The 18774-nt window shown below is 64.8% G+C and overlaps 10 protein-coding genes across 10 annotated transcripts; 5 read left to right on the top strand and 5 right to left on the bottom strand.

Moving 5' to 3' along the window:
- Positions 1-358: 358 nt before the first annotated feature.
- HRT2_1 (Hairy/enhancer-of-split with YRPW motif protein 2) lies at positions 359-2263 on the top strand (the record flags this gene model as incomplete). Its single annotated transcript, XM_069353541.1, has 9 exons — positions 359-418; positions 457-513; positions 551-581; positions 623-675; positions 723-932; positions 1050-1158; positions 1193-1345; positions 1396-1879; positions 1927-2263. 9 exons carry the CDS (start codon positions 359-361, stop codon positions 2261-2263), a joined length of 1494 nt encoding a protein of 497 aa, XP_069208183.1.
- Positions 2264-2392: 129 nt separating this feature from the next.
- Positions 2393-4437, bottom strand: Q8F55_005046 (uncharacterized protein; the record flags this gene model as incomplete). The annotated part of the gene is made up of 5 exons (XM_069353542.1): positions 2393-3560; positions 3607-4001; positions 4050-4085; positions 4149-4234; positions 4284-4437. The coding sequence occupies 5 exons, from the start codon at positions 4435-4437 to the stop codon at positions 2393-2395; spliced, it is 1839 nt and encodes a 612-aa protein (XP_069208184.1).
- Positions 4438-5140: 703 nt separating this feature from the next.
- ndk1_1 (nucleoside diphosphate kinase Ndk1) lies at positions 5141-6222 on the bottom strand (the record flags this gene model as incomplete). The annotated part of the gene is made up of 7 exons (XM_069353543.1): positions 5141-5185; positions 5232-5296; positions 5389-5433; positions 5484-5585; positions 5689-5834; positions 5948-5968; positions 6188-6222. The coding sequence occupies 7 exons, from the start codon at positions 6220-6222 to the stop codon at positions 5141-5143; spliced, it is 459 nt and encodes a 152-aa protein (XP_069208185.1).
- An 839-nt stretch (positions 6223-7061) lies between these two features.
- On the top strand, positions 7062-7574 carry Q8F55_005048 (uncharacterized protein; the record flags this gene model as incomplete). Its single annotated transcript, XM_069353544.1, has 1 exon — positions 7062-7574. One exon carries the CDS (start codon positions 7062-7064, stop codon positions 7572-7574), a length of 513 nt encoding a protein of 170 aa, XP_069208186.1.
- A 430-nt stretch (positions 7575-8004) lies between these two features.
- Q8F55_005049 (uncharacterized protein) lies at positions 8005-9807 on the top strand (the record flags this gene model as incomplete). Its single annotated transcript, XM_069353545.1, has 5 exons — positions 8005-8064; positions 8121-8489; positions 8594-8779; positions 8816-9422; positions 9473-9807. The coding sequence occupies 5 exons, from the start codon at positions 8005-8007 to the stop codon at positions 9805-9807; spliced, it is 1557 nt and encodes a 518-aa protein (XP_069208187.1).
- Positions 9808-10275: 468 nt separating this feature from the next.
- gla1 (glycoside hydrolase 15 protein) lies at positions 10276-12410 on the top strand (the record flags this gene model as incomplete). Its single annotated transcript, XM_069353546.1, has 4 exons — positions 10276-10495; positions 10533-11508; positions 11561-12268; positions 12302-12410. The coding sequence occupies 4 exons, from the start codon at positions 10276-10278 to the stop codon at positions 12408-12410; spliced, it is 2013 nt and encodes a 670-aa protein (XP_069208188.1).
- Positions 12411-12928: 518 nt separating this feature from the next.
- On the bottom strand, positions 12929-14168 carry Q8F55_005051 (uncharacterized protein; the record flags this gene model as incomplete). Its single annotated transcript, XM_069353547.1, has 6 exons — positions 12929-13218; positions 13254-13440; positions 13539-13835; positions 13878-13956; positions 13994-14079; positions 14118-14168. 6 exons carry the CDS (start codon positions 14166-14168, stop codon positions 12929-12931), a joined length of 990 nt encoding a protein of 329 aa, XP_069208189.1.
- A 401-nt stretch (positions 14169-14569) lies between these two features.
- Positions 14570-15651, top strand: SIW14 (tyrosine-protein phosphatase siw14; the record flags this gene model as incomplete). The annotated part of the gene is made up of 4 exons (XM_069353548.1): positions 14570-15029; positions 15068-15193; positions 15231-15301; positions 15366-15651. Exons 1-4 carry the CDS (start codon positions 14640-14642, stop codon positions 15649-15651), a joined length of 873 nt encoding a protein of 290 aa, XP_069208190.1. The 5' UTR covers positions 14570-14639.
- Positions 15652-15741: 90 nt separating this feature from the next.
- On the bottom strand, positions 15742-17293 carry HAT2 (Histone acetyltransferase type B subunit 2; the record flags this gene model as incomplete). The annotated part of the gene is made up of 7 exons (XM_069353549.1): positions 15742-16317; positions 16365-16518; positions 16554-16782; positions 16818-16978; positions 17018-17101; positions 17149-17171; positions 17225-17293. The coding sequence occupies 7 exons, from the start codon at positions 17291-17293 to the stop codon at positions 15742-15744; spliced, it is 1296 nt and encodes a 431-aa protein (XP_069208191.1).
- Positions 17294-17747: 454 nt separating this feature from the next.
- Positions 17748-18555, bottom strand: TIM11 (F1F0 ATP synthase subunit e, mitochondrial; the record flags this gene model as incomplete). Its single annotated transcript, XM_069353550.1, has 4 exons — positions 17748-17815; positions 18039-18135; positions 18318-18404; positions 18541-18555. 4 exons carry the CDS (start codon positions 18553-18555, stop codon positions 17748-17750), a joined length of 267 nt encoding a protein of 88 aa, XP_069208192.1.
- Between the last annotated feature and the right edge of the window lie 219 nt (positions 18556-18774).

The raw sequence follows: 18774 nt of genomic DNA on the forward strand, positions 1-18774 counted from the left end.
CTGCACTGCGTTAGCGCTCGCTCGCTCGCTCGCGTGGTGCCAGGGGAAGGGCGATATATGGGGTTACGCGCAATGCTCAGGGCGCGCGCGCCGTGTAACAATCACATCAAACGTGCCAAACCCCAGGGACAAGTCGTTGCGACGTCACCATCCGAGGGGCACCCAGCGCCAGTGAAATCATTGCGTTGGAGTGAGTGAGATACGAGGGGGGTTGGGACAGAGCGAGGTCCTGCTACTCCTCTCGTCCTGCTGCGGTGCAAGCCCATGTATAATGGGCCCGCTTCTCCGATCCTCTCTTTCTCCTTCCGACTATCACTGCTGTTCCAAAAGTGATCACTCACCACCACTAGTACTCACAATGACATCGACCCCGACCACCAAGGCTCACCCGAGCGCCAAGGCGCCGTCCAAGATGACGGTATGTCGCCCGTCGCGGTGCACTCGCTCACGGCCCAGCTCAACCTCGGCAACTTGCCGCCCAGGAAGGCGGACTTCAAGAAGGACGTGCCGGCGGTGAGTAGCAGCAGTGGCGAACCCGCTGACCCCATAGTGGCCTCGCACACCATCGCGCGTCAACCCCAGTACGTCTGCGGGTCCACCACGACCACGCTCACACCACCAGATCAGCCCCCCTGGCCCGCATACCGCGGCTACCACGAGTACTCGTTCGCCCATGTGAGTTGCACGCCCTGTTTGTATATGCGCCCATTCTCACACCCCAGGCGACGATGGGCGTGCGCCTGCCCACGATCCTGGGCAAGGCCATCAATGACGTCTGGCTCACGCTCAACCAAGAGTACGACGAGGACCGGATTCTCGACCTGCTCGAGTGCATCCACCGCATGGACGCGCTCATGTCCGACCTGCAGAACAATGCGACGCTGCGCCCGATCGTCGACGACGGCGCGGGCGACGTCGCGCTGTGGAACAAGGTATGTGGCAAAGATATCGGCGGCCAGATCTGGTGGCGTTTGCTGATATGATAACACAGGAAATTGCCAGAGTATGTCGCTGGGCGTGGATCTGGGGCTCGATTACTAACCTGCCAGTTCTTCCGCGGCAAGGACTTTATGAATGCGCCGTGGCTCTTTGCCGAGGCGTACAAGTACCGTCGTCTGCGTGAATGCTTCAGCCTGTCCAAGTACTGGGAAAATTATGGTTCGTCATTGGGACGAGCCGCGCTCACCCCCAGACGTCTTCTTCCGCCAGAAGTGTGACACGTTCTCGCGCTCGTCGCAGGCCGTGTTCGAGCTCTCGACGCGCTTCCACGAGCCGGCGCACGTCCTGGGCAGCGCCGAGGAGCAGGCCAAGAAGAACCGCCTCATCTTCCTTGAGCTTACTCAGAGTGAGTAGCTGCGAATCTGTGCGCCCCTCGGAGCGGCCCTGACGCCCCAGTCTGCCTGTGGGGCAACTCGACCGACCTGTCGCTCCTTATCGACATGACCGAGGAGGACATCAAGAAGCTCCAGTCGACGGGTGGCGAGCACCTCGCCGCCACAGAGAAGAACATCCTCGGCAACGACCTGGACAAACTGGCCGACTACGTGCTGTCGCTCAAGGGCGCACGCATCGACTTTGTGCTCGACAACGCCGGCTTTGAGCTCTACTGCGACCTGGTCTACGCCGACTGGCTGATCCAGTCGGGCATTGCGAGCACGGTTGTTTTCCACGGCAAGCGCATGCCGTGGTTCGTGTCCGACGTGACCAAGCAGGACTGGAACTGGCTGCTCAACATTTGCGTGCACGGCAACCTCTTCCCCGAGGTGTCGGAGGAGGAGAACAACTCGCTGCGCGAGATGGGCCGCCGCTGGAAGCAGTACGAGAAGGAGGGCAAGTGGAAGTACGAGTCACATCCGTTCTGGAGCACGGGCTACACGTTGTAAGTGCTGCGGCTGTGCGTGCTGGACCCCGCTCACACGTCTCCAGCTGGCACCTCAACAGCGAGTCGCCCGACCTGTGGATCGAGCTGCAGAGCTCGCAGCTCGTCATCTTCAAGGGCGACCTCAACCACCGCAAGCTGACGTACGACTGCCACGCTCCGCCCGAGACGCCGTTCCCGGTCGCCATCGGCCCGCTCGCGGCCGACGAGGGCGCGCCCCCCATCTGCTCGCTGCGCACCATCAAGTCGGACGTGGTCGTCGGCATCCCCAAGGAGCTCGGGCCCAAGCTCGACGAGGAGGAGCCAGGATGGAAGATCTCTGGCAAGTATGCCGTCGTGCTGCTGTCTCCGGGCGACCAGGGCGGCCGTCCTGCGGGCCAGTAGGCCTGTGCCACGAGAACTGAAATGTAGCGTCACCCACCCCCGTATGCTAATTACGATGCATGAGATGTTGAAACGGATGCTAACGATGCGTATGGCTGATGAACCCCTATGCGTTGATCTATGGCAAGGCTAGGCCTTGGTATCTGCCTTGTCTTCGCGGCTGGCGGCCGAGTTGAGTGTTGGCGTCGTGTTGATCGACTCTGACACGTCGCGCTGGGCGTCGGCGTCGGCGTCGGCCTCCGCGCCGACCTTTTCGGCCTCGGGCGGGGGCGTGACGTCTCCGGGGCTCTTGGCGCTCTGCGGGCCACGGTTGAGGCTGTACGCGCGGGTGGGGATGGTGATCGCGAGGCAGATGGCAAAGATGACAATGGACAGCAGCCACACGGGGCGGAAGCTGTCCGAGAAGGCCTTGAGGACCGCGTCCTTTGTCGGGCCGTCCGGCAGCTCATGGAGCGCGGCGTACCCCCTCGCGCTGGTGGGCACCTCGAACTCTGTCCCAAACCCGGGCACCTTGGCAAACTTGGAGCGCATGTCCGTGTTGAGGATGGCGGTGAAGACTGCGATGCCGATCGAGCCGCCGAGCGAGCGGGTCAGCGTCCAGGCGGACGTGACCGCCGCCATGTCTTTCAGCGGCATGGCCGCCTGCATAATCAGCAGCGGGGAGGAGAGGGACAGCCCAATGCCAATCGCGGGGAGGATGAGCAGGCCGTACTGCCTGCTAAGGGGCATGGTCGAGTCGAAGAAGCCGTACATGATGCCAAAGGCCAGCACGGCCATGCCGTACCCGACCCAGACCACGGGGCGGACGATGCGCAGCCGGCTCTGAATCTGCCCGGCGACAACGGTCGACCACGACACGAAGATGGCGTACGGGAGGAGCTGGATGCCCGACTGGAGGGCGTCGGCGCCGCGCACCCCCTGGAAGAACTGTGGCAACAAAATGTTGCTCGGGATGAAGGCGAGCGCGTGCAGCGTGCTCGCCAGCGTGAAGAAGAGCGTCGTGCGCGTCTTGAACATGCGCGCGGGGATGACTGCGTTGCGGCTGGTATACAGGCTGTTGACGACCGTCAAGGCCAGCAGCACGCCGCCGACGACGATCATGGCGATGGCCGGCGCCGTGTTGAACCCGTGGTCGGCGGCCCAGGAGAAGCCCGTGATCAGCAGCGCGCCGCCAGCCATGACGAGCACGAGGCCGACAAAGTCGAACGTGCGCCGCAGCTCGGCGAACGTGATGCCCTTGGGCGGGTTGAGCTTGAGCGTGAAGATGAGGAGGACGAGGGCGATGCCGCAGGTGGGGCTGGAGTCGCATCAGTACACATTCGGCCCGCCACACCCCCACTCACAGGTTGATGAAGAAGCACCAGCGCCAGCTCGCCTTCTGGGTGAGCGCGCCGCCGATGATCGGGCCGAGGACGGCCGCGACGCCCCAGCTCGCGCCCATGTATCCCTGGTACGTGCCCCTCTGCTGGAGCGGCACGATGTCGGATACCACCATCGTCGTCAGCCCGATGATCGACCCGCCCCCCAGGCCCTGGAACGCGCGCGCGACGATGAGCCAGGTAATGTTCTGCGCGGCGCCGCACAGCGCCGAGAAGACGGTGAAGACGACGATCGCGGCGTACAGCATCGGCTTGCGCCCGATAATGTCGGAGACGCGTCCGTTGACCGGGGTGAGCAGCGTCATGGCCAGCTGGTACGCCGTCGCGACCCACGAGAACTCGGAGGGACTTGCGTTGAACTTTTAGGCGTCAGCGGGCGTGCGTGGGGCCGGGAGGGGGCAGCGTACCTTCTCCGCGATGGTCGGCAGGGCCGTGGCGATGATCTGGGCCGTAAGCGGGGGAACGGGAGCGGCCGCCGCCGGCCGCGCGCCTCGCGCCGCACTCACGGTCTGATCCAGCGCCGAGAGGAAGAGCACGAGGCCGATACTCGGCATGACGATCCACAGGTTGTTTTCCGGGATCGCTGCGACGTCTGGGTGTGTGAGCTAGCTCTGCCACCACGCCACTTTGCAGCTACCTACCCGCATCACCCTCGGTCAACCCCCCGCCCTTCTTCTTCCGCCCGTCGTCGGGCGTCGCGGCGCCAGACGGTAGCGCGGCCTCGACGTCGCCCAGCGCCCCAGCGCCGGGGGGCAGGTCGCTCGGTATTGGCGCGGGGTCGTGGCGTGAGCTCATGGTGGATGGGGGGGGGGTGGGTGTTGTTTTCGTTGCAGCTGCTCTCCCAGGTCGTCGCGTTATATTCGGTGCGATCCGTGTCGATGAGGTCGCCTCGGCTCGCGTCCTTGCCCGCTATCGATACAGTCGGACCACAAGGGCAAAAGATGAGTCAGGCCGCGCGCAACTCACGCCTCCTCCCCCTTTAATATCCCATCGCAGGAGGCTCTTAGTTGCCGAGCCTGCCGAGTGAGCGACAATTTGCTTGGCTCCATCGCTCCATAGGGTGGGTGGCACGGCCATGTCCGAGCGAGCGAGGGGTGCGGCGGGGCGGGCAGCGAGGCCGAGGCGTGTCGCAAGCGAGCTGGCTGCGCCAGGTGGACGGCATCCTTCCCGACCAAGTCCTTGGCTCTGCACCCCTCTGTACTTACCCATCGCACCATCGGACCCATGTGCGGCCGATATTTACTTCTCTTTCTCTGGCCGCAGGCGGTACGCCGCCCGCAGCACTTTCTGCCCGACCTGGCCGACTCACGCGCGGCCCGACCAAAGCGGACCGCGACCGCCAAAACGGCTCAACAATTTGCTTCCGCCACCCCCACCCACTCCACCAAAAGACCAATCTGCCACACTCGTCATATGACGCTACCGTACGCGAGTCCTTCATCAACGTGCATGTCCACTTTCAGAAGGTACAAAAGGCAGTCGCGACGGGGCGAGAGGCTTAGGCCTCGTAAACCCAAGCGCTGTTGGCGGCCTGCCATTGGGTCTTGGTTGTGTGAGCAGAAGCAACGGTAAGGTAGCAATCAACTTACCAGGCCCTCGGGGAACCAGAGGGCAATCTCCTTCTGGCCGTTCTCGACCGAGTCGGAGCCGTGGCCTGGAAAGTCAGCTAACGTCCTAACGCACTACACCCAGGTTCACACCCAGGTCGACGCCCGGGTCTGCACCCAGGCCCACACTCGTACTCACAGACGTTGGCGCCGGTCTGGAGGGCGTAGTCACCGCGGATGGTGCCTGCAGATCGTCAGCGGGGCAACACGGCTAACCACAGCAACACTACTCACCAGGGGCCGAGGCGAGGGGGTTGGTGGCACCGAGCATGACACGGCCGGTCTTGACGGCGTCAAGGCCCTCCCAGACCATGCAGACGACGGGGCCCGAAAGCACTAGGTGATGTTAGCAAGCTACCCCCACTCTGTCGCCGACACGGGCCACGGGCTCAAGCCACACGCCAGCCCGTGTCACGCGGCGCCACGTCACACTACGCACTGTAGGTGATGAGCTTGGGGAAGAAGGGCTTGTCCTTGAGGTCGGCGTAGTGCTGCTCGAGGTGCTCCTTGGTGGGCTGGGCGAGCTTGAGGGCAGCGAGCTTGAAGCCGCGCTTCTCGAAGCGGGCAATGATCTCGCCGACGAGGCTGGGGGCGTGAGCACGGGCCGTCTTGGTCAATCGCCCCGGGCGGGTCGGCTACCGCACTGGCCGTTGGGGCGAACAGGCCGCCGACGCTACCCGGTGCGAAAGGAGACTCACCCGCGCTGGACGCCGTCAGGCCTGTAGTTTGAGTTGCGCGAGTCGGTAGAGTCGGCACAGCGAGGGCGTGGGCAATGAGAGCAAGAGTGGTGAGAGGAAGGCGGGCCGAGGAAGACAAGAGCGAGCGAGCGTCAGTTGTTGTTCGCCGAGGGCTGTCATGACGTGCAGAGCGGGAGGGGACAGCCGCGCAGTGCACCAGCACCCCCGCGCTCCTCCCCCACGCTCCCAGTCGCTACGCACTTGATCATGATGTAGGTCTGCTCGGAGGTGGACATTTTTGGTTGTGTTTTTGGGTTGGTGTTGGATGGGTAGAAGAAACGTGCAGTGTTCGTGTTGTCACTGCGGCAGGCAGGCAGGAGCAGGTAGGCAGGTGCCAGCGGTGCGCGCGTCCTTCCTCGCCCGCCAGCAGCTGCCCAGCCAGCGCGAGGCGAAAAAAAGATGCCGCCGACGACTTTTTTTCTCGCTGTGGCGGGCGGGACCACGTGACTTGCCCTGGGCAAGTGGGGACGGGGGCGAGAGTGAGGGGCGATATCCGTGTGCATGCAGAATGCAGGCGCAAAGCTCGCAAAGAGGGCCCAACGGGTGCGATGAAGGCCGCGCGCGCATCAGAATGGCGCAGAGCGTCATGATCCGGCGTGCGGATCTGCGGCGTGGGCCGTCGTTCCAGTTGCCCACTCGGCGTCTCACTGCGGATCTGTTCGGCCTGGCTGATGGCCACTGAAATGGTACCCCTCTGGTGCTATTGCTGTACCCATTCTCGCTGTTCCCTACGCTGACGCACTCACTGGCACGTAAAACGCGCTACCCACCATCTCGCATGGGCTCAACCACGACGCGCATTGAATCAATGCACACTGGGGAGAGCTAATGCGCCTCATTGACCCACGCGCCACAAGTCTGTCCTGCCTGCTGCCCAGGCACGGGATCACCTTCCTTCAATCCACAACGACGTAGCCGAAAGGGTCCTCCTCTTCCTATCCCATCGCACCCGCATCTTTGCTTCAACACCACTGCCCATCTCACCGCGACAGCGTAGCGAGCACGGCTCACCGCCTCGGCCCAGTGCTCCGCCACCGCACACCACCCCCAGCCCCTCCCCACCCCAGCCCCCACCATGCCCGTGACATTCGCCCCAGGCCCGCACCCGTCGTCGGCGCGCCGCGCGTCCGCCTCCTCGCCGTACCCCGGGCGCCTGATGACGAGCCTCGTGCCGCAGGACCTGCCTACCCCGCCGCGCAAGAAGCGCGCGTCGTCGTCCTCGTCGTCACCGACGACGCCGGAGCGCGCCCCGCCCCCGCCGTCGCCACGCGCCCTCGACGACCCGTTCACCGACGACCGCAACACGATGAGCATACCGCCGCGGCGCGAGAGCGTGGCGTGCTACGAGCGCGCGTGCCGCGCCGCGTGCTCGCCCCAGGCCGAGTTTTCCGTGCCCTACACCGATGAGACGGAGCAGGCGGCGCGTTCCCCGCGGGCGTCGTCGCGAGACCCCGAGCGCCAGCCCCTGCTCGGCGAGGACGACGAGTCGCCGCGCGCCGTCCAGTGGCAGGTGAACGCGCTCATTGCGCTCGCGATTCTCATCATCACGGCTGTGATTCTGGGTGTGTTCAGACTTGTCGAGGGATAGGGCGGGGAGGGAAGGGGAGAGGAGGGGAGGGCGCCTGGCTGGTTCTAGGAGGCCGAGTGACGCTAGTCTCGTAGTTGTATTTCCATTGGTCTCTGCACGGCAAGGTCTTTATTCCATGCATCTGTATCGGTATCGGCGGGGAGTGTCGTGCATGTCTACGGTCGTAGGTGATGTCGGCCTCTGCATGGCCGGTGGAGCATTGGCTGGCCCGTCTCGTGCCGCTGTTCCGGGTGGAGACCCCGCATCTGGCCCCACAAAGTGACCACCTGACTTTAACGGGCGGAGCATGACCGTGACGACTGTAAGGTCCGTCATCGAGTGTATGCTGCAGCGCGCTGCATGCACGACGCTGCACCACCTCCCCGCCGCAACACTTTCAACACCTCGATCCCAGTTTGGTGCTCCTACTCCCCACTCACACTGCCCAACAATGCTTCCCCGACGCGTCAGCAGGCTGTCCTGGGCACAGATCGGAGCCCAGCGCACACTGGTAAGTGGCGCCGGCAGCGGCGATCGCGACCGGCTCGGCATCGACTGACCCTCCAGATCACCGGCCCGCCCCCCGACCTCCCGGCAGTGCACCACACGACGTCGACGCTGACCCCGCTCCCGACGCCGACCCCGCTGCCGGCGTTTACGCCGCTGCCGTCGCTGCACGCGCCCCCCGGCGGGTGGGGCAAGATCCTGCACTCGCTCGACGACGCGTCCCACGAGCGCTCGCCCGTCTACGTCGCGGGCCAGGAGAAGGAGCGCATGGCGCGCAACTCGCGCATGAGCTCGCCCCTCCGCCGCGGTGCCCACGAGTCGTGGTGGTCGGCCGAGCAGGGCTGGTTCAACGCCGTCGCAGCGACTATCCCCACGTACCGTGTCCTTGATGAGGAGGGCCGCCCCGTCAAGGGCGCCGTTGTTCCCGAGGTGAGTAGGGTGTGCAGGCGGACCCCGACCTGGCCAGCTCGACTGCCTATGTACGGCCTGCCCACGTACCGTCGCCCCGCCCCCCGCCCCGCTCACACACCCAGATCACAAAGGAGGAAGCCCTCAAGATGTACCGCGTCATGGCCCTCGTCCCCGTCGTCGACAACATCCTGTACCAGTCCCAGCGCCAGGGACGTATCTCGTTCTACATGCAGTGCGCGGGCGAGGAGGCCGCTGTTGTTGGCAGTGCCGCCGCCATGCACGACTCTGACGAGGTGTTTGGCCAATACGTGCGTCGCTACCCACCCGACTTCGACTGACGCTAGCGCGAACAAGCTGCCATCCTCTACCGCGGCCTGTCCCTGAACCGCATGATGGCCCAGTGCTTCGGCAACGTCGAGGACGACGCCAGCAAGGGCCGCATGATGCCCGTCCACTACTGTGCCCCCGACCTCGGGTTCCACAACATCACGTCGCCCCTCACGACCCAGCTGCCACAGGCGGCCGGAGCAGCGTACGCGCTCAAGGCCGACGAGGACCGCCAGGGCGACTGTGTCATCTGCTACTTTGGTGATGGAGCCGCGTCAGAAGGCGACTTCCACGCCGCGCTCAACATGTCTGGTGTGCTCGGCGGCCCCTGTGTGTGGTTCTGCCGCAACAACGGTTTCGCCATCTCGACCCCCGTTATCGACCAGTACGCCGGCGACGGTATCGCGTCGCGTGGACCAGCGTACGGCCTCGACACGATCCGTGTCGATGGTAACGACGCGCTCGCCGTCTACGCGGCCGTCAAGGAGGCGCGCCGCCGCGCCGTCGAGGGAAAGAAGGGTGTGCTCGTCGAGGCCATGACGTACCGTGTCGGCCACCACTCGACCAGTGACGACTCGAGCAAGTACCGCCCGATCGAGGAGGTCCAGGAGTGGCAGGTTGTTGGTGAGTGTCTTTGCACCTGGTCTGTGCGGCGTGGCTGACTCGCCCCGCAGACAACCCCATCTCGCGTTTCCGCAACTGGCTCGTTGACCAGGGCTGGTGGTCCGAGGCCGAGGACAAGGAGCTGCTCAAGAAGAACAAGAAGGAGGTGCTGTCGACGTTCAACCGCGCCGAGAAGATGCCCAAGCCCAAGCTCAGCGAGATGTTCAACGACGTCTGGGCTGTCGACGAGGGCGAGAAGCTGCCGGCGGTCATTTCCGAGCAGCGCGCCGAGCTCGGTGGCCTGCTCAAGAAGTATGGCACGACATGGGAGCCGTGGCGCAAGGAGCTCAAGCGGTTTGTCGAGGAGGGCGAGGATGTCATGGACAGCTTTGGCAAGAGTCACTAGTGGTAGCAACAACAGCATGTATTGTAAGGTGTAGTGGGACTGTTACCCCGGATTAGCTGTCGGATTCCGGCGGCCGGGTGTGGGGTGGGTGTTGTGCGGCATCGACGTAAGGGGCTGCCGGGAGGGACGGGGCGGAAGGGGAGGGGAGGCGGACAAGGGGCTTTTGTGTCGCCGGGTCGTGCCATCCGGGAGTGTAGTTTTGCAGTGACGTTGTTTGGCTGAGCGACGTGCGTGTGAGTAGTCAGCTGTAAGCAACAACGGCCACGACCAAGTCAGCTGCTGTTTTCTCGGATACAGCTAGCCTGCGTCGTCGTTTGTCGATTGTGCGCCGACCCGACCGACCGACCCAAAGCAGCAGCGACTGGGCCCAGCTTGCATCGACATCGACCGAGTCGGCCCCCCCTCGCCTCGACAAGCGTCGTAAACACCGCACCCCACCCCACACCCCACGGGCCGTCGTCGTTCCCAATGTCCCACCAGCGACCCCCCAGCCGCCCCCACACGGCCTCATCAAAGGTCATGAGCAGGGCGCACTCGGTCTCGTCACTCGCGTCGCTCGCGTCCCTGCCATCACCGACACTGAGCACGAGTCTGATGGCTCCAGCACCACGGCGCCCCTCCCCGCGGCGGGCGCACTTCTGGGTCGCCGAGTCCGAGGACGACAGCGACGCGCGCGAGCGCGACCGAGGTGGGTCTGCTGTCGATTCAGCAATGACTAACCCCAGCCATCGCGCAGCTCTCGTCGGTCGCACGCGGCCGCGCAACCTCCATCTCGGACCTCGCGTGGCTCGCGAGCACGGACCACGAGTGGCCGCCGGGCGGCAGCCCCAAGCGGCCCAGCCTCCTGCCCCCGCCGGCCAAGGTCGCATTCACGAGCGAGGACAAGGAGAAGATGGCGCGGCCTGCGCCGACGGCAGCGGCGCCGCGCGCGCCCCAGCAGTACCTCAAGCGCCTGGTCTACATCTCGGCGCTGACGACGGCGCTGTACTTTGCCTTCTTGCTGCTGTCGGCGCGGAGCGGCCCGACCGACGACCGGCTGACGGATCTCTTCGTGTGGACGAGCACGCCGCTCGACCGGTGGGTGCGCGTCGAGCAGCGCGTGGCGTGGACGCGGACGCTGGACAATATCGGCGCGGCGGCGGGCGCGAGCGACGGCATCGTCGTCGCTAGCCCGAGCAAGGGCGAGACGTCAGACGTGCCAAACTACTTCTTCACGTGGACCCGCGACTCGGCCCTCACCGTCTCGTCGCTCCTCCCCGCGCTCGTGCCCGACGCCTACCTCCGCCCCTGGGAGGACAGCAACACGACGGCCGCGCGCAAGGAGAACCGCACAAACCCCCCGGTAGAGGACGTGCTCCGCAGCTACGTGCACGCCGAGGAGATGATCCAGGCGCAGAGCAACCCCTCGGGCGATCTCTGGACTGGAGGGCTCTCCGAGCCCAAGTTTAATGTAGACTACAGCCCGTACACGGGCGACTGGGGCCGCCCGCAGCGCGACGGCCCGGCGCTGCGTGCGCTCTCGCTCATCCCGTACGCAAACTACCTCCTCGACCGCGGCACAAAGGAGGACGTCGAGTACGTCACGACGCACCTGTACAACCCCAAGGCGTACAGGGTGGCCGCGCGCAGCGTGATCAAGAACGACCTGGAGGAGGTGTCGAATACGTGGAACCGGCCGGGCTTTGACCTGTGGGAGGAGCTGTGAGTGGTCGTGGCGTCGTGTGGCGTTTGGCGTTCGTGCTGACAGTGTTAGCAACGGGTACCACCTCTGGGGTGAGGCGGTCACGCGGCGCGCGCTGCAGGCCGGCGCCAAGCTCGCGTACCGCCTCGGCGATGGCGGCGCGGGCGCGTTCTACGCGTCGCAGGCAAAGCTCATCGAGGGCGGGCTGCCGCGCTACTTCTCCAACTGGGACCAGGTGTGGCTCGCAAACTTTCCCCCGAGCCGCGCCCGCAGCGGCCTGGACAGCGCCACGCTCCTGTCGGCCATCCACGCCGGCAGCCGGGGCGTCGACGACGAGCCGTACGAGCTGTCGCCGGCGCACGCGACCGTGCTCGGCACGGTGCAGGCGTACATCAAGTCGTTTGACGGGCTGTACGAGGTCAACGCGGGGCGCAACTGGACCGAGGGGTGGCTGGTCGGGCGGTACGCCGAGGACGTGTACGACGGCGTCGGCGAGAGCCAGGGGCACCCGTGGTTCATCTGCACGCACTCGGTCGCGCACGTGCTCTTGCTCGCGCACAACTCGTTTGTCGACGCCGGGCGCATCCCGCTCGACTCGCACACCCAGGCCTTTTGGAACGACCTGCTGCGTGTGGGCGACACGCCGGCCGAGGGCAGCTGGACGGCGGGCTCGGGCGAGTTTGCGCGCGCGACCAACGCGCTGAGCGACACGGCCGAGGCGTTCATGGAGAAGGCGTCGCTGCACGTCGCCAAGGGGCGGATGAGCGAGCAAATCGACCGGTGAGTCGGGGCAGAGGGCGGAGCTGACGGCAGCGATACCGGTGCCCAACGCGGCGCGCACGACCTGACGTGGTCGTACGCTTCGTTCCTCGACCTCGCGCGGGCACGCGAGAAGGCCAAGGCGAGGCGGCGGGTGGTGTAGGAGACAAAGACGCAGGACATGGCATGGTGTTGCATTGTACAATCGCAAGCAGGCATGGGGGGCATTGTAGTGTTGTAGAATGCATAAATGGCGGGAAGGCGGGCGGCGACGGTGGTTGGTGTGCGATGCTGCGGTGTCGATGTTGCTGGAGTCGTCGTGCGTCACCTCGGCTGAGCAGCTAGCCGTCGACGGCGACGGCGTCGGCGTGTACACGCCAGCTCGGCGTGGCTTGGCACCTGCCGAGTCGGCGGAATGAGCAGACGACGCGGCTCCCATCTCCCCACGCCGACGCCCCAGGCCAAGTGCCAAGTGGCACACGCACTGCGCGAGTCTGTGCGCGCCCGTCGCCGCCCCCGTGAGCCGGTCAGTGCTGGTGTCGGCGATGCCAGCCGCCACCAGGCCGTGCGACCGCCACGGCCGTCACGGCCCATCCACCCCGGCCAAACCACCCCACCCACCCCACAATGCTATCCATGCCTCGCTACCATGCCTCGCTATGCACCTCCCCATGTACATGTCTACGCCGCAGCCACCGGGTGGCTGTCCACCTCGCCGCCCTCGGGGAAGCGGCGCGTCATCCACCCCAGGAAGCTGGGCACGTCCTCTGCAATCTTTGACGGCAGGCTGGCGTTTGTGACAAAGCGCGGGATGTTGCCCCCCGCGTCTGAGCTCGTCGCCATGCGCCACTCGACCTGCGCGCCGCCGTCCTGCTCGCGCACGAGCTCGACCGAAACGTACTTGCCGCGCACGCGGCTCTTCTCTGCGCCCTGCTTCTCGACGCAGTCGGGGTGCGAGAAGGGGATGGAAACTGGTTGTCAGTGGCTGACAGGGCGGCCCACGCACTGTTCATGAAGGACCGCTCGCCCTTGGGCGCGCTCTTGAGCTCGCGCGACAGCAGCAACACGACAAACGTCCGCGGGCTCGTCGGTGGTGGCGTCACGTATGTCATGCGCCAGATTTCCGCCATGTGCGGCTGCAGCACCTCGAGGCACGCCGTCTCGCGGCACGCCTCGATGTACTCGCGCTCGTTCTGCGGGTGGGGTTAGCGGCGCGCGGTGCGGCGGCTTGTTTGCGCAACACACCTCCGAGTGCTGTGTTGTCAGCAGGGCCCCACACCCACGCCCTTACATATTCCAGCAGGCCCCGTCTCATGCGCTCGTACAGGTTGTTGGGGTCAGAGTTCATAATGTGCAGCGCGCGCTCCTGCGCCGACAGGTCGACGGTCGCGCGGCGGTCGGCAGCCGGCGCCTCGGGCTTGCCGTCGGCGCCAAACTGCGAGCTGACGCGTCTGCTCATCGAGCGCACGAGGTGCATGGGGTTGAGGGGCCCGTTCGGCCCCGGGTCCTCGCCGACGCGCACGCTCTCGGCCGTGTGCTTTGAGATGCGGCCGCACCAAAAGTCGCTAATGTTGAACTGCTTGCGGATCTGCGGCGCTGTCAGCGCGCTCGTCACGAGCACCACTCCCACCTTGGAGTAGGCCGAGCCAGAGGGCAGGCTCATGACCTGCACCGTCCCCTTGTGCCACGCCGAGCCCTTCTGCCAGTCGCTAGGCGTCAGTGCCCCAGCCCACGCCGCGGACCCACTCCATCGTCTCGATAAACGCCTCACCGGCGGCGAACGTCGCGTCGACAAACGCCTCGAGCTCGTCCGAGCCCGCCGGTGGCAGGTCCTGCCGCGTCAGCTAGGCTCGATCCCCCCGGCACGCACCTGCAGCGTGAGGGGCTTGAGGTTGAAGTTGATCTCCTTGGACTTTGTCATTGTCGAGGTGGGGGGGTAGAGGAGAGAGAGCGAGTGGGGAGAGTGGGCGTAATTGTCCTGTCATGCATATGCTCCAAGTGCCTTGGCTGTGATTTGTGACGCAGCCGTCTGCGACGCCGACGGCTACAGTGCCGGGATGGGCGATACGGCGGGCGGGGCACCAAATTGTTATTGGCTGACTGGCTATGACGTTTTTAATACAATTTCTCGCTCGCTTTGCTAATCATTCTCCTATTCAACGGCGGCCGTCGTCACTCTGGCAGGCGTCCTACTTCCGGCGGCACCAACTGGGGCTCACCCACCTCGGGCCTAGAATCGCCCACAGCAATCAGCCAGCCAGCACCCCCGACCCGACCCACCACCACCCCCGTCGTACCATCAACACCGCAATCGCCTCTCCTCGTACGACAACCACGACCGACACGACCCACCCACGCCCACGCCCACGCCCGCCCACGCCCACCCACACCCATGGCGGAACCCCCGCCAGACGGGCCCGCGCCCATCCCGCCCTTCCTGGCCAAAATCCGCGCCGCGCACCACGCCGCGCCCCCGCCGCAGCAGCAGCTGAGCGCGACGAGCTCGCCGAGCATCGCGAGCCCGCTCGCCACTGGCGCCGCCGCGCCCGCACCCAACCCGCTCTACTTGCCACCGCCGGCCGTCCCCGCCGTCGAGGAGGACCTCGTCCCGCCCGAGAACTTTGCGGCGGTAACTCCAGGCGTTTACAGATGCGGGTTTCCGAAGAAGCGCAACTTCAAGTTCCTCGAGACGCTCCAGCTCAAGACGGTCCTCACCCTCGTGCTCGAGGACTACCCCGAGGCCAACCTCAAGTGGTGCCAGGAGCAGGACATTCAGTTCATGGTGGGTGCCGTCGGCTTGGGCGCGCTGACGATGGGCAGCAATTCGGCATCCCGGGCAACAAGGAGCCGTTTGACAACATCCCAGAGGACGTCATCTGCTCGGCCCTCGTCGCCATCCTCGACCGCCGCAACCACCCCCTCCTGATCCACTGCAACAAGGGAAAGGTGGGTGGCTGTCGCCGTGTTGAGCTCACACACACAGCACCGCACGGGCTGCCTCATCGGCTGCATCCGCCGCCTGCAGTCGTGGTCGCTCACATCCATCTTTGACGAGTGAGTCGGGCCCGCCAGCGCCAGCGCTATCCAGGCGTCGCACACCGCTGACGCAACACCGCAGGTATCGCCGCTTCTCATCGCCCAAATCCCGCGCAGTCGACCAGCAGTTCATCGACCTCTTCTCCCTCGTCCCCGTCTGGGACGAGGTCATGTCACCAAAGGGCGGAGGCCTCATGAACCTCCCAAACTGGAAGATGCTCGGCATCCCACTCCCCCTCCAGGCCGTGCTCGAGGCCGAGAGAGAACGCGAGCGTGAACGCGCAGAGCGCAAGGCCCTCACCGGCACCGCCCGCATCGAGCTCATCGAAGCGCCCAGCCCAGTCCTCCTAGGTATCGCCGCGCGATAGACTATAATTGTACAACACTTAACGACGTCAACCACAATGTATGCATGAGAAACTACAAACGCGTCTACTCTTTTATTGCACGTCCACGGCCTACTCCAGGTCCATGGCCGAGACGTCGGCCTCGGCAGCGGCCCGGATGTGCCGAGACGGCTCCCACACCTGCAGAATGTTGTCGTCGGCTGTTGTGGCAATGTGCCACTTGGCCATTGGCGACCACGACAAGTCGTTGACCTTGGACGTGTGGCCGCCGTGCACAAACAGCAGCTCGGGAGGTCCGTCCTCGGCATCGTCGGGCGTCTGCTCAGCGCCAATCGCGTCCAGGTTCCAGATGTGCACGCGGCGGTCAGACGACGCCGACGCAAAGTGCACTGGCGAGTGCGGCGACCACGCCACCTGGAGCACCTCGTCCGTGTGCGACTCGAACGAGTGCAGCTTGAGCGACAGCTTGCGAATGTCCCACAGGCCAATCGTCTTGTCGCTCGAGCCAGTGAGCAAGAGGTTGGGGTTGCTGGGAGCAAACGCCACAGAGTTGACAGCCCCGCTGTGGCCCTCGACCTGCTGGCTCGGCTTGGCCGGGTTGTCGCTTCGTGTGTCCCAGAGCATAAGCTTGTGGTCGTCGCCTACTGAGGCAAACATGTAGTCGTACTCCGAGTGCCAATCGACGTCCTGCGCGTGTCAGCAGCTGATATACGACGAGCTGTCCAGCTACTTACGCCGACATAGGCCGAGTGGCCGGTGTACTTGCGCAGAGGCTGGATACCGTTGTCGTCCTTCTTGTACTGCTCAATGTCCCAGTGGGCGACGGTCGTGTCCTCGCTTGCGCTGAGGATGTGTCCAGTGCGGACCTTGCTCCACGACAGGCCGTAACTAGCCGTCAGCTTGATCCCCACTCCCCAACGCACCCCTCCTTGGTCTGGCCCAGTAGCCTGATGTCGGGCTTGCACTCGCCGCCGGCAGGTGCCTTGGTCTCGTGCTTGGTGCGATCAAAGATGAAGACCGGGCCGTCCACAGTCTTGGTCGCGATGAGGTCGGGGTTCTGCGGCATGTAGCGCGCGCGGTTGACCTCGCCCTTGTGGTTGATCGTCTGCTTGACGCGGATGCGCGCCGACGTCTTGGTGTGCGAGCCGAGCTCTGGTGGGTTAGCCTGGCCCGAGTCCGAGACCCACCTTGGCGGTCCTCGTCGTACAGCTCGCCAATGTCGCGGCCGGCACCGTCGAGGCCCGACTTGGGAAGGTGCACCTCGGCGATCATGAGGTGGTCGTCGGCCTGCCCCGACGTGTGCGTGCCGAGGATCATGCGGTGGATCGTGTAGTCGGCATCCTTGGGACTGTGGCGCGTCAGCCGCTGAAGAGCTCGTCACACCTACACCTCGCGGTCTGGCAGCCACTGGCAGGTGAGCGAGGGCCACGTCAAGGCGTGCGTGATGACCGTGTCGTAGAGGAACGGCGTGCTGGGTTTGTTAGTTTATTGTCTATCGGATGAGGCGGGTAGACCGACTTCTTCTTCCAGATCTTGTACTCCTGGGCATGGTCAGCTGGGTGACGCTCGATCAAGCTAGCAGCTGTCCACGCACCTCATTGATGACCTGGTTGGCCTCGGCAGAGGAGATCTCGTCGGGGACCTCGATAATGTCGTCGGCCATTTTGGCTGAGAGCTGGTTGAGGAGGGAAGGCGGGACGGGTGATGGGAGCTGCGGGTTGCGGCTATTCTCTGGTAGCTTGCAGATGTGATTCTGCGCGCTGATTTAATACCAGAGATGGGTATCTCTTTGACGGATGCGAGTTGATGAGAAGAGTCGTTGTGACAAGAGTTGAGAAAGAGAGGCTGGCGGGTTTGGATCCAGACGCGTCGCAAATGACGGTGGGTGAGCTGCTGCTAGCTACAAGGGCGTGAGCCCACATGGCAAATCTGATTCCGTCTCGAGCACAACCATCAGCATCAAACCACCGACACTGACGCGCAATCACAAGCACATATGCAGTCACTGTGCAAGCACGCAACACGACTCGGGGTCACTCGACAGCGAGCGCACCCCCACACATTATCCAGATAGAGCCATTGCATTTCCCATGGCTGGGTGTGATCTATACACCAGCTTATGCCTTCTCCCACGACGCGAAGAGCTTCTCGAGGTCGAACTTGGGGTCCTCGGGGTCGGTGATGACTGGGGGCGTTAGTGGGCCGGCCGGGGGACAGTAACAGCAGTTAAGGTGGTATGCTGGCAGACGTGCTCGACAGCGGTCGACATCGGGGGAGCGGTTTGTGGGTGGCCTTGGCAGTCCGATGGAGACGACCGGCCGCGGCGTCCCAGCCTCCCGTCTCGCCTTGCGGACAAACAACGCTCCTGCAGCACGTCGCGAGCACACCACGCTCCACCAGACACTCACGGTCCGACTTGGGCTTCTTGTCGTCGATCTGCTTCTGGGCGTAGGCTTTCCTGGCCTGCTCGATGAGCTTTTCCCTGCGCTCCGAGGCGTGCTTGATCTGTTGGCGGGGAGCGGGTCGGCGTGAGGGCAAAACAAGAGGCGCCGTTGGCAAGGCAGTGGAGCCGCAGACGACACCGTTTGCAGAGCAACGTATCGCAGATGGCAGAGTGGCAGGCGAACAAGAAGAAGCGCAACGGTCAGCAACTCGGCAACGGCGCTCAAACCGCGAAAACAACATACGTAGTCGGCGTCGGCCTTCTTCTGGAGGGTCGAGGCGTGCGAGAAGCCGTAGATGACACCGGCAATGATGGCCGTGTAGCGGACAACCTGTGGGGGGTTAGATTGGGCGACGGGAGGGTTGCGGCAGCCGGTAGCAGCAGCAGCCGTTGTCGTGATTCCGAGTCGTAGTCGGAGTCGAGTCGGAGTCGTCGGGCTGCCGCGCGTTGCCCGATTTGATGCTCACGTTCTGGGTGGCCATTTTGGGAGAGGTGGGAGGGGGGGTGGGGGGAGGAGGAGGGGAGTGGAGAGTGATACGAGACCGAGAGGGAGCGAGTTGGGATGAGCAGGTCGGCTGCAGCAAAGAGGCAGCCAACGATCTCCCTGGTCAGCCGCGTTGATGCCGTTCCGGCGAGCCCCGGACTGACAGCCAGCGAGCGCCAGCGCCAGCCAAGCGGGGTCAGCCTGGCTGGCTGCTGCC

This window comes from Vanrija albida, assembly GCF_041260175.1.
Source record: "Vanrija albida strain AlHP1 chromosome Unknown contig_4, whole genome shotgun sequence".
Taxonomy (NCBI): domain Eukaryota; kingdom Fungi; phylum Basidiomycota; class Tremellomycetes; order Trichosporonales; family Trichosporonaceae; genus Vanrija; species Vanrija albida.